The sequence below is a fragment of the Oncorhynchus tshawytscha genome, linkage group LG19 (genome assembly GCF_018296145.1).
Source record: "Oncorhynchus tshawytscha isolate Ot180627B linkage group LG19, Otsh_v2.0, whole genome shotgun sequence".
Lineage (NCBI taxonomy): Eukaryota > Metazoa > Chordata > Actinopteri > Salmoniformes > Salmonidae > Oncorhynchus > Oncorhynchus tshawytscha.
Window position 1 is genome coordinate 43,962,703 of NC_056447.1, and position 14,113 is coordinate 43,976,815.

At 46.2% G+C, this 14,113-nt stretch overlaps 1 protein-coding gene across 2 annotated transcripts in view; it reads left to right on the forward strand.

Annotated features, from left to right (window-relative positions):
• Positions 1-14,113, forward strand: part of nav2b (neuron navigator 2b) — a 143,198-nt gene that overhangs the window by 75,082 nt on the left and 54,003 nt on the right. For both annotated transcript variants that reach the window (XM_042301720.1, XM_042301721.1), the window contains exons 7-10: positions 3,871-4,888; positions 5,165-5,283; positions 8,425-8,533; positions 9,687-10,061. In XM_042301720.1, the coding sequence (XP_042157654.1) occupies positions 3,871-4,888; positions 5,165-5,283; positions 8,425-8,533; positions 9,687-10,061 (1,621 nt within the window). The remainder of the gene's footprint in view (positions 1-3,870; positions 4,889-5,164; positions 5,284-8,424; positions 8,534-9,686; positions 10,062-14,113) is intronic.

Sequence of the window (14,113 nt, forward strand, 5' to 3'; positions counted from 1 at the left end):
CCTGGAGGGGGTGGAGACAATCACAAGGACAGGTGAACCAGATCAGGGTGTCACACCTGCAGCTAACAGGTCGAATGTCTCCCCCTAGTGGCAGCACTAAATATACATGTAGCTATATTAAAGCAAAACCATGGAGGACTACAATAATAATGTTGTGAACAAACACAATTTGATTCCAAAATATGGAAATGTATAGAATCTATACACATAACATATTTGTTGTTGTAAGGGTAATAATATAAGCCAGATAGGCCTATAATGTACAAGACCATATGTCAGTCATAAGTCCCAAAGAGGGTGTTTTGTCCTGCTCCTGCATTCATCCCAGTCGTCAGTGACAGAATTGGGCTAAGCACATGTTTGACATCAATGTTTGCACAATTACAATGGAAAAACAACTTTAGGAAATGCAATATAACATACTATTTACAGTTACAATGGAATGGTTTGCTTTGTGTGGTAGGATTTGTGGGCTTTGACACTCTTATGTAGGGGTCATAACCAGACATCAAATAGTGCAATATATGTCACAACACTTCTAAATGTATGTGTCATGACAGCTTTTATGACATATTATGACATATTATAACATGTTATGATGCAATGTGTCAAATAAAGTGTTAGCGTTTTTCTAGTTACACCAGGTAGAACAGAACACTTGTATGTAGCCGTGAGTGACTAATGTGAAATTACATTCTCATGACTGTTAAAGTGTTTCTACATAAACACTGTGAGCCTGTCTAGTAAATGATTGGTGTTAACAGTTTATCACTGCACTTGACTGTTAGACCCTGGAGCAGCTGCCTGGGCTGCTGTAAGCAAACCATTACACAGCACAGGGAGGAATGCTGAAGATACGGACTATATGGTTGAACTAACTGGGTTTTAAATGCTTTTGGCAAAGTGTCTGGAGAAATGTCCTGTAAACCAGAGCCTAGTGGTGGACAAAGAGAGGCCAGGATACCTACTGGGTATGCCAGCGATGTGCCGGTGATATGCCGGTGATATATGCCAGTGATATGCCAGTGATATGCCGGTGATATGCCAGTGATATGCCGGTGATGTGCCGGTGATATGGCAGTGATGTGCCGGTGATATGCAGAGTAGGAGTCAGTGGACCTGTTGAATGAGACAGCTTACATAATCGTTTGGAGGTGTTGCGTGCATCAGGATTTGTTGGAGACTGTTACCATATAGTAGTACCTGGTACGTAACACTGCTGATAAATGTTGGACTTAAAACCCCTTACTCTCTAGCCAAGGTTATTAATACATACAGTAGATATGTTGTAAATGATTAAAGAGCTTAACAGGTGAGCCTGATAACAAATCAAGTCGATGCTGCCTCTGAGGTCCACAAAAGATAAGCCAAGAGAATTGTATGTGTGTGATTACCCTATGGATGTGTTACAAACCCCAACATTGTTAGAGCGTTATTTGTGAGCTGAGGTGTGTGCGTGACAGTTGTATGTGGTCACTGGTCAGTGTTGAGTTGGCAAGAACAGACAGGCTTTCATGATTGACTCTCCCTGCCAGGCACTCCACATAGCAGGCTCTCTAAACTATGCACAACCCGCCGCTGAAGTTTGGATTTGAAATGTAAATGTCTCCTAGCTATGTCACGTTACTTTATACACCTCCCTTAGGCGTGGTAAAATGACAGGTTGGAGGCTGGGATCACACTGGGATCACAGTGCCTAGTTAGAAAGGTGTATCGTATGAAATAGGTTTCCCTGCTTTTTGTTGCCCATGCAGACTACTGGACTTAGAGGTAGGTTATTATTTAACTTTTATACAACAGGTGGATCTAATTCTGAATGCTGATTGGTCAAAACCGCATTCCAGCCAGTGTCTAATCTATGACGTTAAAATTAGAGGTCGACCGATTATGATTTTTCAACGCCGATAGCGATTATTGGAGGATCAAAAAAATCCGATACCGATTAATCGGCCGATTTAAAAAAATATATATATTTCTTTGTAATAATGACAATTACAACAATACTGAATGAACACTTTATTTTAACTTAATATAATACATAAATAAAATCAATTTAGCCTCAAGTAAATAATGAAACATGTTCAATTTGGCTTAAATAATGCAAAAACAAAGTGTTGGAGAAGAAAGTAAAAGTGCAATATGTGCTATGTAAGAAAGCTAACGTTTCAGTTCCTTGCTCAGAACATGAGAACATATGAAAGCTGGTGGTTCCTTTTAACATGAGTCTTCAATACTCCCAGGTAAGAAGGTTTAGGTTGTAGTTATTATAGGAGTTATAGGACTCTTTCCCTCTATACCATTTGTATTTCATTAACCTTTAACTATTGGATGTTCTTAAAGGCACTTTAGTATTGCAAGTATAACAGTATAGCTTCCGTCCCTCTCCTCGCTCCTCCCTGGACTCGAACCAGCAACACAACGACAACAGCCACCATCGAAGCAGTGTTACCCATGCAGAGCAAGGGGAACAACTACTAGAAGGCTCAGAGTGAGTGATGTTTGAAACGCTATTAGTGCGCGCTAACTAGCTAGCCATTTCACTTCGGTTAGACCAGCCTCATCTCGGGAGTTGATAGGCTTGAAGTCATAAACAGCCAGTTTCCTTGTGGAGTGCAACGAGAGAGAGGCAGGTCGTTATTGCGTTGGACTAGTTAACTGTAAGGTTGCAAGATTGGATCCCCCGAGCTGACAAGGTGAAAATCTGCCGTTCTGCCCCTGAACAAGGCAGTTAACCCACCGTTCCTAGACTGTCATTGAAAATAAGAATGTGTTCTTAACTGACTTTCCTAGTTAAATAAAGGTATATAAAAAATAAAAAAACAATTGGCAAATCGGCGCCCAAAAATACCAATTTCCGATTGTTATGAAAACTTGAAATTGGCCCTAATTAATCGTCCATTCCGATTAATCGGTCGACCTCTAGTTAAAATGCCTATTTTCTCTGTTCCATCTGACTGTGCAATGCACTGTCTCATCAGCCCAGCCATGCAATTTATAATCCTGATCTCCACTCGGCCTAACAACACTGTGCCAACATATCCTCCAAACACTGTCTTTTCAGGCATTATCACTTAACTATATTAACCAGTCCAGTCCATTAAGAACACATTCATATGTACACAACATGCTTCATTAAACAAGGCAACACAAACTAGTGACAACTAGAAACAACTACATGTCTAAACAACCTGTTCATCTATTTGTCCTTTGAACTCGTCCAGGGACATCGGGTTCTGCAGTTTTAGGTTGGCTTGGAGGGAATTCAAGATCAGGCCTCTTAGCATAAAACAAGATTCAGATCTGAGCTTGTATGTGTTTTCATTTTGAGCTAGAAGAGAGGATGTGTAAAATGGCAGTTTTCCTAAAAATGGTCTTCTAAATAAGAATATACCAGTGTCCCGACAGCACTGTAGAGATCACAATGGTGAGTTAGATCTGAGGCTATTATATAAACAGCGTTATGGTAATGTGGCCACACCGTCTCCCATGAGCTTCCCCAAGTTGTAACAAACGGACCAGTTCGTTGCTGGATTCTTCACCGATCTTTGATACCTTCTCCTGAACGTAAACGTTGTTCGGGACCTCAAGTTCTGTGAGGTGGAAGAAATTCCTTTGTTCTCTATGAAACTTCACTCTATCTCTATACTGTGTGGCCATATGGCAGGGTCTTCCCTAGGAATTTACGACCTCACTCTGACCACAGCAGTCTGGTTGTAGAAGCAGAGAGCGGGGGATGGTGATGCTGTACCCAAAGAGGGCAACGTCATGACACTATTGTGTTAATGACTGTACCTGCTTACCTGGTTAAATAAAGGTTAAATAAAAAATATATAAAAATCTCTCCCTGCCTCTGTTTGGGTTTCTCCACAGAGAGAAGCACCACGGCCTCTGAGCACGGTCTGTCTCCAGGGCCCATCAATGGCTGCTCTTCCTCCTCCAACCCCCAGCCCAATGCAGGCAACAGCAGCAAGCCCTGGAGGAGTAAGTCCCTGAACACCAAGCACAGCACCACCTCCTCCATGCTGTCCGTCAAACAGGACCCTCCCACCAGGCAGCCCGCGGCCACACCCCTAGAGGTCCTCCCTAAAATCATCGCCCAGAAGTCCATGCTGGAGAAATTCAAGCTTTTCAACAGCAAAGGAGGCTCCAAGGCAGCTGGAGTCCTGACTGACAGGCCGACAGGGCAGGAGACGGAGTCGATGGAGTCGCGTCCCACCAGCAGTGACCACCTAGAGGAGGCAGAGGGGAACTCCCGGCCCCCCAGTGTCATGGCGACCAGCCCCAAGCTTGCCCTGAAGGGCATTGCCCAGCGCACCTTCGGCAGGGCCCTCACCCCCCAGAAGAGCTCTCTGAAGACTGGGGAGAAGGAGAAGGACAAGGCCCGGGAGGGAGGCTCCAAGCGGGGGTTCGTCACAGAGCAGGAGGAGCCCAGGGATGACACCAGGCAGGAGGGAGTAGGTTCAGGCTCAGCGGAGCCCAAGAGGAACGCTAAGAGTCCCAGCCTCATCCCAAAAGGAGGCAAGGCTGGCAGTGGCAAAAAGGAGGTTTCAGCCCCAGCAGCACACAGCGGAATACAAAAGCCAGGGTTCAAGGCAGGGAAGACCTCAGGGATGCCCTCTTCTGGTCGAGATGGAGACAGGCCCAGCAGTTTGAGGGCCGGTGGGGGTGGTGGCCACTCGGTGCACAAGTGCCAGCTGGACAGCAGAAGCTCCAGCTCCTGCTCCAGCCTGGCCTCCTCTGAAGGGAGGTCTCACCATCAACACCACCATACCAACGGAGCTCCCCCAGTGGCCACCACAGCCAGCAACACCATCAGTGTCCAGCTACCTCATCCTCAGCAGCAATACAACCACCCCAACACTGCCACTGTTGCACCATTCATGTACAGGTACTATGGCTGCTTTGATGGACAGAATTTGAGCTTTCAAAGTTTAATAGTAGGAATATACCACAATGTCAAACATTTTATACATACCACGTCTCAAACATTTTAACTGACTGTCAGGATCTGTGTAATTCTAAATTATAGTCAATGACTAATTGGAGAGGACTGAACTACATATACTTAGTGGGAACTCTTTACTCCTAATGGAGCGCAGAGAGAGGCAGACTGACTCTGTTGTATCGCTCCTCATTGTCTTGTTGTTCCTGCCCTGTCCTGTAGGTCTCAGCCTGATGTGACTGGAGCAGACATGATGATGGAGGCAGCGGGGTCACTGGAAGGTCACAGAGAGACTGCAGCCATCAGCAAGTCAGCAGACAACTCCCAGGAGGACCTCACAGGTAACACTGGGTCACTATGATTTACATTCAGAGTATGTGTGTAGCTGTACCTCACAATGTCTGTCTCACTGGTTAAATCCTATATCCTTCCAAGCATACTGGATATAATGTGATTGCTAAGTGGTTATTCAATTGATTGAAACAGGGCATTTTCATACTGTGCTTCATGACTTCAATTTCCACATCAGTTTTTCTTTGGTATTTTTTACACTGTTACGTTAAATGTTAAGAAGATGAGACTCTTGTGAACTGTAATATGTTTCACAAACTGGCAAATATCTCATTAGCAACAAAGGATCCTGTCCCAGGGAAAAACAAATTCAGCCTCTTGTTGTTCCCAGGCACAAATGAGGGTCTCTCTTCCCAGCTAAACATGTCAATACTAAATAGTGAGGAGTGCATCAAAATGCCACCATGGAGAACAAAAGGCCCAGTTTCCTGTGGATTATTTTTAGCCTCTTCGTGATGGATCAGAGATATTGCCTCAAAGTTCACAATGCTTTGGCGTGCCCACACAAAGCCTGTCTGAATGCAATTAACAGCACTGTTAATGCTGCATACAGAGTGAATGGAAAAACTCACTTGGAAACTCTTGAGTTTCTCAGCCAGGAAGTAAGTGGGTTGGTACCGTTCATTTGGAGCGCTGCTCTGCTGCCACACTGGAAAAATTAAATTAAAAGTTGATCTTTGTATGAATTGCATGATTTGTTGAGAGAGTGGAGAGAGAGGCTTGATATGACCCTAGAGTTGACTGGTGAAGTGATGGAATGTTGTCCTGAGGCAGCCCCAGCCAGGGCTCTGTGTCTATGTGTCTACCATGTCAGCCAGGAGGGAGAGAAAGGCCAGGTCCTGACTGAATGGAACAGAAAGAGCTCATCTGCATGTTAAAGGCTGTGGATGTCATGGAGATGCCAAGGCTCCTCACCAAACACACTGTGTGTATGTGTGTGTGTGGATGACTGGAGAGGCCTTTCTCCCTTCTTCCATCACTCTGAGGAAATATAAAGCAGTCGCCACAGGAGGAGTGGTTAGCGCTGGGGTAGGTGTGTCAGCGCTGGGGTAGGTGTGTCAGCGCTGGGGTAGGTGTGTCAGCGCTGCGGTAGGTGTGTCAGCGCTGGGGTAGGTGTGTCAGCGCTGCGGTAGGTGTGTCAGCGCTGCTGGGGTAGGTGTGTCAGCGCTGGGGTAGGTGTGTCAGCGCTGGGGTAGGTGTGTCAGCGCTGGGGTAGGTGTGTCAGCGCTGGGGTAGGTGTGTCAGCGCTGGGGTAGGTGTGTCAGAGCTGGGGTAGGTGTGTCAGCGCTGGGGTAGGTGTGGCAGCTACATCATTCTCTTTCTGTAATTTCTGGGCTGAAGGACATTCAAGAAAACAAGCATCTACTTACACTCTGTTCCGATCAGAATCATAATGTGTCATGGAGAGGTTGTGGCAATCCCGGACAGGACTTATCCCGGACAGGACTTATCCCGGACAGGACTTATCCCGGACAGGATCCCAGGACTTAGGACCTTATCCCGGACAGGACCTATCCCGGACAGGACTTATCCCCAGGACCAGGACCTTATCCCGGACAGGACTTATCCCGGACAGGATCTATCCCGGACAGGACTTATCCCCGGACAGGACCTATCCCGACAGGACTTAGGACCATATCCCGGACAGGACCTATCCCAGGACTTACAGGACCTATCCCGGACTGGGACAGGACTTATCCCGGACTGGACTTATCCCCTGGACTGGACACTTATCCTGGACAGGACTTATCCCGGACTGGACTCCCGGACAGGACATATCCCCGGACAGGACATATCCCCGGACTGGACATATCCCGGACAGGGACAGGACTTATCCCGGACAGGACTTATCCCGGACTGGACATATCCCGGACAGGACTTATCAAAGTGTCAAGGAGTTGGAGCAACTAGTAAGGACTACATGGAGAGAGAAGACGTGCTTCCTCACAGAAGTGGTGAGGGTGTTGCTAAGAGTGGCAGCAGCAAAGCCAAGACAGGAGCAGAACCAGGCTCTCTCTGGGCAGCATTACCCTGGGAGGCTTCAGCCAGCACAACCAGCCACCCTGTCACATCCCCAACAGACCAATCCCAGACGAAACTAGACGACGCATGCCAGTGAGCCAAACACCCCTGTGGTGGAGAGACCAGGAAGTGGGCATACAGGGTGCTGTGACCCTGAAACAGACTGCCAGGAGGTCAGAGGTCAGAGCTGGGAGGAGAACTATGTGGAGGTGTCCAGCAAGAGGCGGAGCCAGCTGTACCAGGTGCACCTGCAGCACACTTGTGTCTGGGATCGCTCAACTCAACGAGGAGATCCTGCTCACTATGCTGGACATATTTGAGAAACATGACAGTGTGTGGGGGGGGGGGGATTGCCCTCTGCCTGTGGTCTTCGGCGCTGCTTACCTTTTAACTTCCCAGACCTCTTGGACTAGACGCGGCTTCATTCACTAGCAGAACAATATGTTTGTTAATGCTCTCAATGCATTCAGAGCATGTTCTCTTATTTCTGCTTGCTACACATTCTGTCAGCTCTCTTCGTTACATTCGCAACAGTTCTACAAACCCTCCATCAAAGGGCTGCTCTCAAAGCAGAGCTGCCTGTAAGGGTTTAGTGGCGTTATAAAGGGTTGGTTTAGCCCTGTGAATGGGCTCGTTTGGGCTTCCTCCAAGCACCCCTGGAGTGCCTTGACATTTGAATTTGCCCTGCAAAACCCTCCACTCACCTACGGCTCATTTTAATTTGGAAAAAGGCTTTGGGTGAATTAGTGGGCTGAGCTTTTCTCCTTCCCGACACTGTCCTGTACAGCACCAGGATGGAAAACCCTGTTCTGATTGATGTGAAGGACTTTTTCAATGTTTCCTTTCCTCAAAAGCATCCAGAATTCCTATGGAGTTTTTTGTACACATGTTTTTTCTGGTTTGGGCTTTGATTGGCTACAGTACGTTATGTAACGTTAAGGACCCTTTTGTTGTGAATGGTCTGTTTCAAGTGTTAATGGATATCTTTGCAGGAAATATGCGCATTTATGAGGATGTACTTACTCACAAGCCTGTGCCATGTGTGTTGTTTGACGTGGCAGCTGTTTCAGGTGGACTGTCTCTAACAGACCCCCGTCCCCTACTCCTAGGTGAAGACCCTGAGGCCAGGCGGTTGCGGACGGTGAAGGACATTGCTGATCTGAGGCAGAACCTGGAGGAGACCATGTCCAGCCTGAGGGGAACACAGATTAGCCACAGGTATGTCCTTGACCTTGCTTCTGCACCATCTCTCTCTGTGTGTGTGTGTGTGTGTGTGTGTGTGTGTGTGTGTGTGTGTTCATTTGTATTGCTCTGATGGTAGGAGTTGTTAATTTCAGTGGTTTGGCTCAGCAATTCCCAAACATGATTACATACTTCCTTTGCAAAGTGCCCTCCGCAGAGGATTCAATGTTATGGCTGTTCCTGACTTCACTATCTCAGTAATGCATCAGTGATCTAGTAACAAGGGCAAAAGAACACCAGGGTGAAATTTAAACATGACAGTCATTTTGATCGATGTGGGAAAGAAGTATTCAAAATGAGGACCATTATTTTCTGGCATGTGAACCATTTGGATTCCAGCTTGTCTACATGACAGACTCTGCCTTGGTGTCTAAAGGCTTTAGCCTGATTGACAGTTGGACTGGTAGATCAGATGTTGATGTGAAGACATCCCTCTTTTATCTCTGGCCTGATGAATCAGATGTGTTGCCCAGTTGCCTCGTCCTGAGCCCAGCCATGAAATCAGCATGGAGGGGTTGAGTGGACCCCTGTGGTCAGCCAGCACAAGGTTAAAAGTTGCTTTTGTCTCCGAAGTCAATAAGAGGGGAGAAAAAACATGAAGAGCACTTCTGGTGGGCTATTCTACAATGCCCAATGGATTCTACTCTCTTTAGCGTCATATGGGAGTGAATCATGCAATTCAACTAGTAGGATTGTTCAGTCAGAACAACATTTTTAATTGTAGATAAGTTGCCCTCTAAAGTGCATGTAAATGCAGTTAGCTTTTCATGCTGGACTGGCTCATCTCTTAGACTCTTTCTCTTGCATGATAGGTACTCTCCATTCCTTACATCTATTGTTTAGCACTTTGAATGTGTTGCTATGTAGTTCAGTGTTCTGATCTGTAGTTTGTTGTCTCAGTGAGAGGGAGTGTAGTTCAGTGTTCTGATCTGTAGTTTGTTGTCACAGTGAGAGGGAGTGTAGTTCAGTGTTCTGATCTGTTGTTTGTTGTCACAGTGAGAGGGAGTGTAGTTCAGTGTTCTGATCTGTTGTTTGTTGTCTCAGTGAGAGGGAGTGTTGACTCCTGACCCACCCCACCCTTCCTCGCCACCCTGTCTCTCACCATCTCTCTCCCCCTCTCTCTCCCCAGCACCCTAGAGACCACCTTCGACAGCAGTGTCACCACCGAGATCAGCGGGAGAGGCATGCTCAACCTGTCCCCCCGCCCCAACCCAGCGCTGCCCTGGCGACTGTGCCCCTCCAGCCCACGTCTGCAGGCAGGCGACGCCCCCTCTGTGGGAAATGGGTACGCAGTGGTGATGCGGGGCAGCTCCAGTGGCATGGTGAGCCCAGAGGATGGGCGCTACCTCCGCAGCAGGCAGACACCAGGACAGGAGAGTAACACTGTGTATGACCTGTCAGACAAGATGGAAGAGCTGGAGGGCGTTGCCATAGAGACCACAGGGTACATGAGTGATGGGGACGTGCTAGGGAAGAACATCCACATGGACGAAGTCACCAGTGGGTGAGTGCACACAGCATAGCCTCTATTACCGTTAAGACAGGAGCTGCATCTAACCCAGAGCGCAAAAAATTAAAAAACATCTTCACTGATTTGTTAGTCAAGGGAGACTACTTATGATATGATAGACATATAAGTGAACTCTTCATCCTTTAGCATTTGTACTTTTGTCTATTCAACTGGCAAAGGGAGCCAGGAGAAAGCAGTAGGCCCAACCCTGCTTTGAATGGACTACTACACCACAGGGATGTGGCGCAGTTAATGAATGTCTCACTTTTCAGTTTTCTTGCCAATAGATGGCAGTGTTTCAGTGTCTGGCAGGGCTCTCTGCTAATGTCTCTCATTTGTCAGTAGTAGCTTAGAGAACTCCTGAATCTGTGACAGCAACAGATGGGAGATCACTTGAGATATCAGACATCATCTTCCATTTGGAACATAGCTTGATAACATGCTGTCTTATTTGGAAAGCTGTAAAAGAAATGAGTGGAAGTTAGCAGGGTTCTAAATCTATTTTTAAATGTGCTTTCACATGCATCATTAATCTGATCATCTATCTCTCTTGACACATCCAACCAGACACCCTTATGATATAATCATAAATGCCTACTAACAAAGCAGACAATATTTATGTGCTATCCTGCTTTTTCTGTACATTGCTAACTTATGAAAAGTAGTAACTGTTTCAGGCAGTATAAATACAATGTACATTATACAGTGTACATGAACCACTAGCCCAGGCTATACTGTCAGGCTTCATTGTCTTGGCTGTGGGTACAACCTTGACATTGAAGCAAAGATACATGGGAATAAGGCAACACAGTACTATTTTCCAGTCATAAATCCTGACGCCTCGATCACACCGACAGCATCAATAGTACGCAGCATCATCTGGATATGTGTGCAACAAAAGTTTAACATTCCTTCTGCTACCATTTCTGTCAAGCCGTCTACACATACAGTTTGATGCATACGTTCGATAAATACAACGTATGTACCACACAGAACGCACTGCAACTGCCTCTGTAACACAATGCTGCAGGGCAAATGCAGCGTTTCATTGGAAAATAATGTTCTTCTGGTGAACTAAAATGCAATGACGCTGTCAGTGTGCTTATGGAGTTGTGCTTACAGAGAGCCTACTTGTTTGTTTACCAAAGAGGGACATCCCAGATTCCCAGTATGAGGTTGGATGGACACGGATTCTCCAGTTTCTTTCTTGTGAGATTCTGATTGGACTGTGTGTCGATGGGCATGCTTGTTCAGATCAGGCTGAAGTTGAATAGAGTTCGATTTAAAAATAATCTGGCCTTTGTGCCCTAGAGAGAAAGCAGGTCATGGGAAATATTCTCCTCAGCATTGAGATGACACGAGACACTGAAAGCTCTCATCATTTACAAAAGTCTCTTCTATTCATATACAACATGCACTCCTAGAGAAAGAATTCTGGTCCAAGGCTGATTGCAGTCTTCTCCTTTACTGGGCCTCAGATTCTGTGGTAACACACCCGTGAACACTCAACCAGAGGTGAAGGCGAGTCTTATTCCACAGAGGTGAATCATGTGACACAGAGGTGAATCATGTGACACAGAGCCAACTGCAGGTCAGGATACGTCTGTTGATGATGTGATCACATATGCTGTGTGTTTCATCTCACTAGAATTGGAGCAAATAAGATGTTTATTTTGCCATCATATCAACTGAAATCAAATTGTATTTGTCACATGCGCCAAATACAACAGGTGTAGACCTTACGGTGAAATGCTTACTTACAAGCCCTCAGGGCTTGTTTTTTTAAAAATAAATAAATCAAAGGTATGAAAATATTTACTAAATAAACAAAAGTAAAAAATAAAAGAGCAACTATAAAATAACAATAACGAGGCTATATCCAGGGGGTACTGGTACCGAGTCAACGTGTGGGGTACAGGTTAGTCAAGGTGTAACGAGTGCGCTGAGAGTCAGGAAGACAGTTCAGGGAGTGAATACATTTAATGAATAAATGAAGGAAACACAAACAGCGCAACGACATGAAACAGAAACAGAAACAATGACGACTCGGGAAGAAAACAAAGGGAGTGACAGGGGGCAGGTAATCAAGGAGGTGATGGAGTCCAGGTGAGTGTCATTATGCGCCTAACGCTGGTGACAGGTGTGCGCCCTAACGAGCAGCCTGGTGACCTAGAGGCCGGAGAGGGAGCACACGTGACACAAGGTAATTGAGGTCATATGTACATGTAGATAGGGGTAAAATGACTATGCATAGATAATAAACAGCAAGTAGCAGCAGTGTAAAAAAATAATAGTCCAGGTAGCCATTTGATTAATTGTTCAGGAGTCTTATGGCTTGGAAGTAGACGTTGTTAAGAAGCCTATTGGACCTAGACTTGGCACTCCTGTACTGCTTGCTGTGCGGTAGCAGAGAGAACAGTCTATGACTAGTGTGGCTGGAGTCTTTGACCATTTTTAGGGCCTTCCTCTGACACCGGTATAGAGGTCCTGGATGGCAGGAAGTTTGGCCCCAGTGGTGTACTGGGCCGTACACACTGCCCTCTGTAGTGCCTTGCGGTCGGAGGCCGTGCAGTTGCCGTACCAGACAGTGATGCAACCAGTCAGGATGTCTCATTGGTGTAGCTGTAGAACTTTTTGAAGATCCGGGGACCCATGCCAAATCTTTTCAGTCTCCTGAGGGGGGATAGTTGTTGTCGTGCCCTCTTCACGACTGTCTTGGTGTGTTTATACCATGTTAGTTTGTTGGTGATGTGGACCTCAAGGAACTTGAAGCTCTGAACCTGCTCCACTACAGCTCAGTCGATGAGAATGGGGATGTGCTCGGCCCTCCTTTTCATGTAGTCCACGATCATCTCCTTTGTCTTTATCACGTTGAGGGAGAGGTTCCTGTCCTGGCACCATACTGCCAGGTCTCTGACCTCCCCCCAATAGGCTGTCCCATCATTGTCGGTGATCAGGCAGTATGTTGTGTCAAACTTAATGATGGTGTTGAAGTCGTGGTTGGACATGCAGTCATGGGTGAACAGAGAATACAGGAGAGGACTATGCATGCACCCCTGAGGGGCCCCGTGTTGAGGATCAGCGTGGCAGATGTGTTGTTGCCTACCTTTGCCACCTGGGGGCAGCCCACCAGAAAGTCCAGGATCCTGTTGCAGAGGGAGGTGTTTAGTCCCAGGGTCCTTAGCTTAGTGATGAGCTTTGAGGGCACTACGGCTTAGGTTGAAACAGGGACTGGATGCTGGAGAACTTGTATGTTGCTCACCACAATCATCTGTATTATCCGATTTTCCTCTAGGAAACGGAAGAAATAGAGAATGACAGTGGAAACATGGTCCTTGTCCTGCTCTGGAAAGTTGTAATACAAGTTGATTCTGAATGTCTTGGTGATATGATAGCACTTTGTTGAAGTTTAGGTCAACCACACTAATCAAAGGGTGTGCGTGAACACATAGACATAATAGTGAGTTCAACTCAGTGTCAACTCTAGTGTGTTTCATTCTGTTTTTAACCCAACACCCCACGTGATCGAGAGTTCTGTAAACTTATGGGGGCTTGTGATGTTAGTGCAAATAAATAGTCAGCTGAGGACCTGCAGACTAACTGGCTCTGCTGTTGTTCAGTAACCAGAGTTAATGGATGGCCCACTGCAGGCACACAGCTCTGAACCCAAACATTGGCAGAGATTTAAACTGGACCTTCAATTGATTGATTTAATGCCCTAGGAAGAGTGAGAGTGACCAACATTAGACCACTTCTATGGTCTTGTGCTATAGTCAGGTGGGTTGTGGTTGCTACTGGGGTATAGTACCATAGACCTGTTTGGAAATGTATTGTTGTGTACTTACATTAGATTTTTTTTAAATATCTTGCTTAATAACTCTGAGCCAGTCAATGAGTCATCTCTTGTGGTGTATCACATTGCGAAAGGCAATTAATCATAACTCATCTTTTGTTTCACAATTGGGTGCTGTAGTTGGTTCACAGGAAAGCAATAGGCTAGACTCACTCCTCTGACAAATGTTAGGGCTTCTTACCTGTCTGGCTGG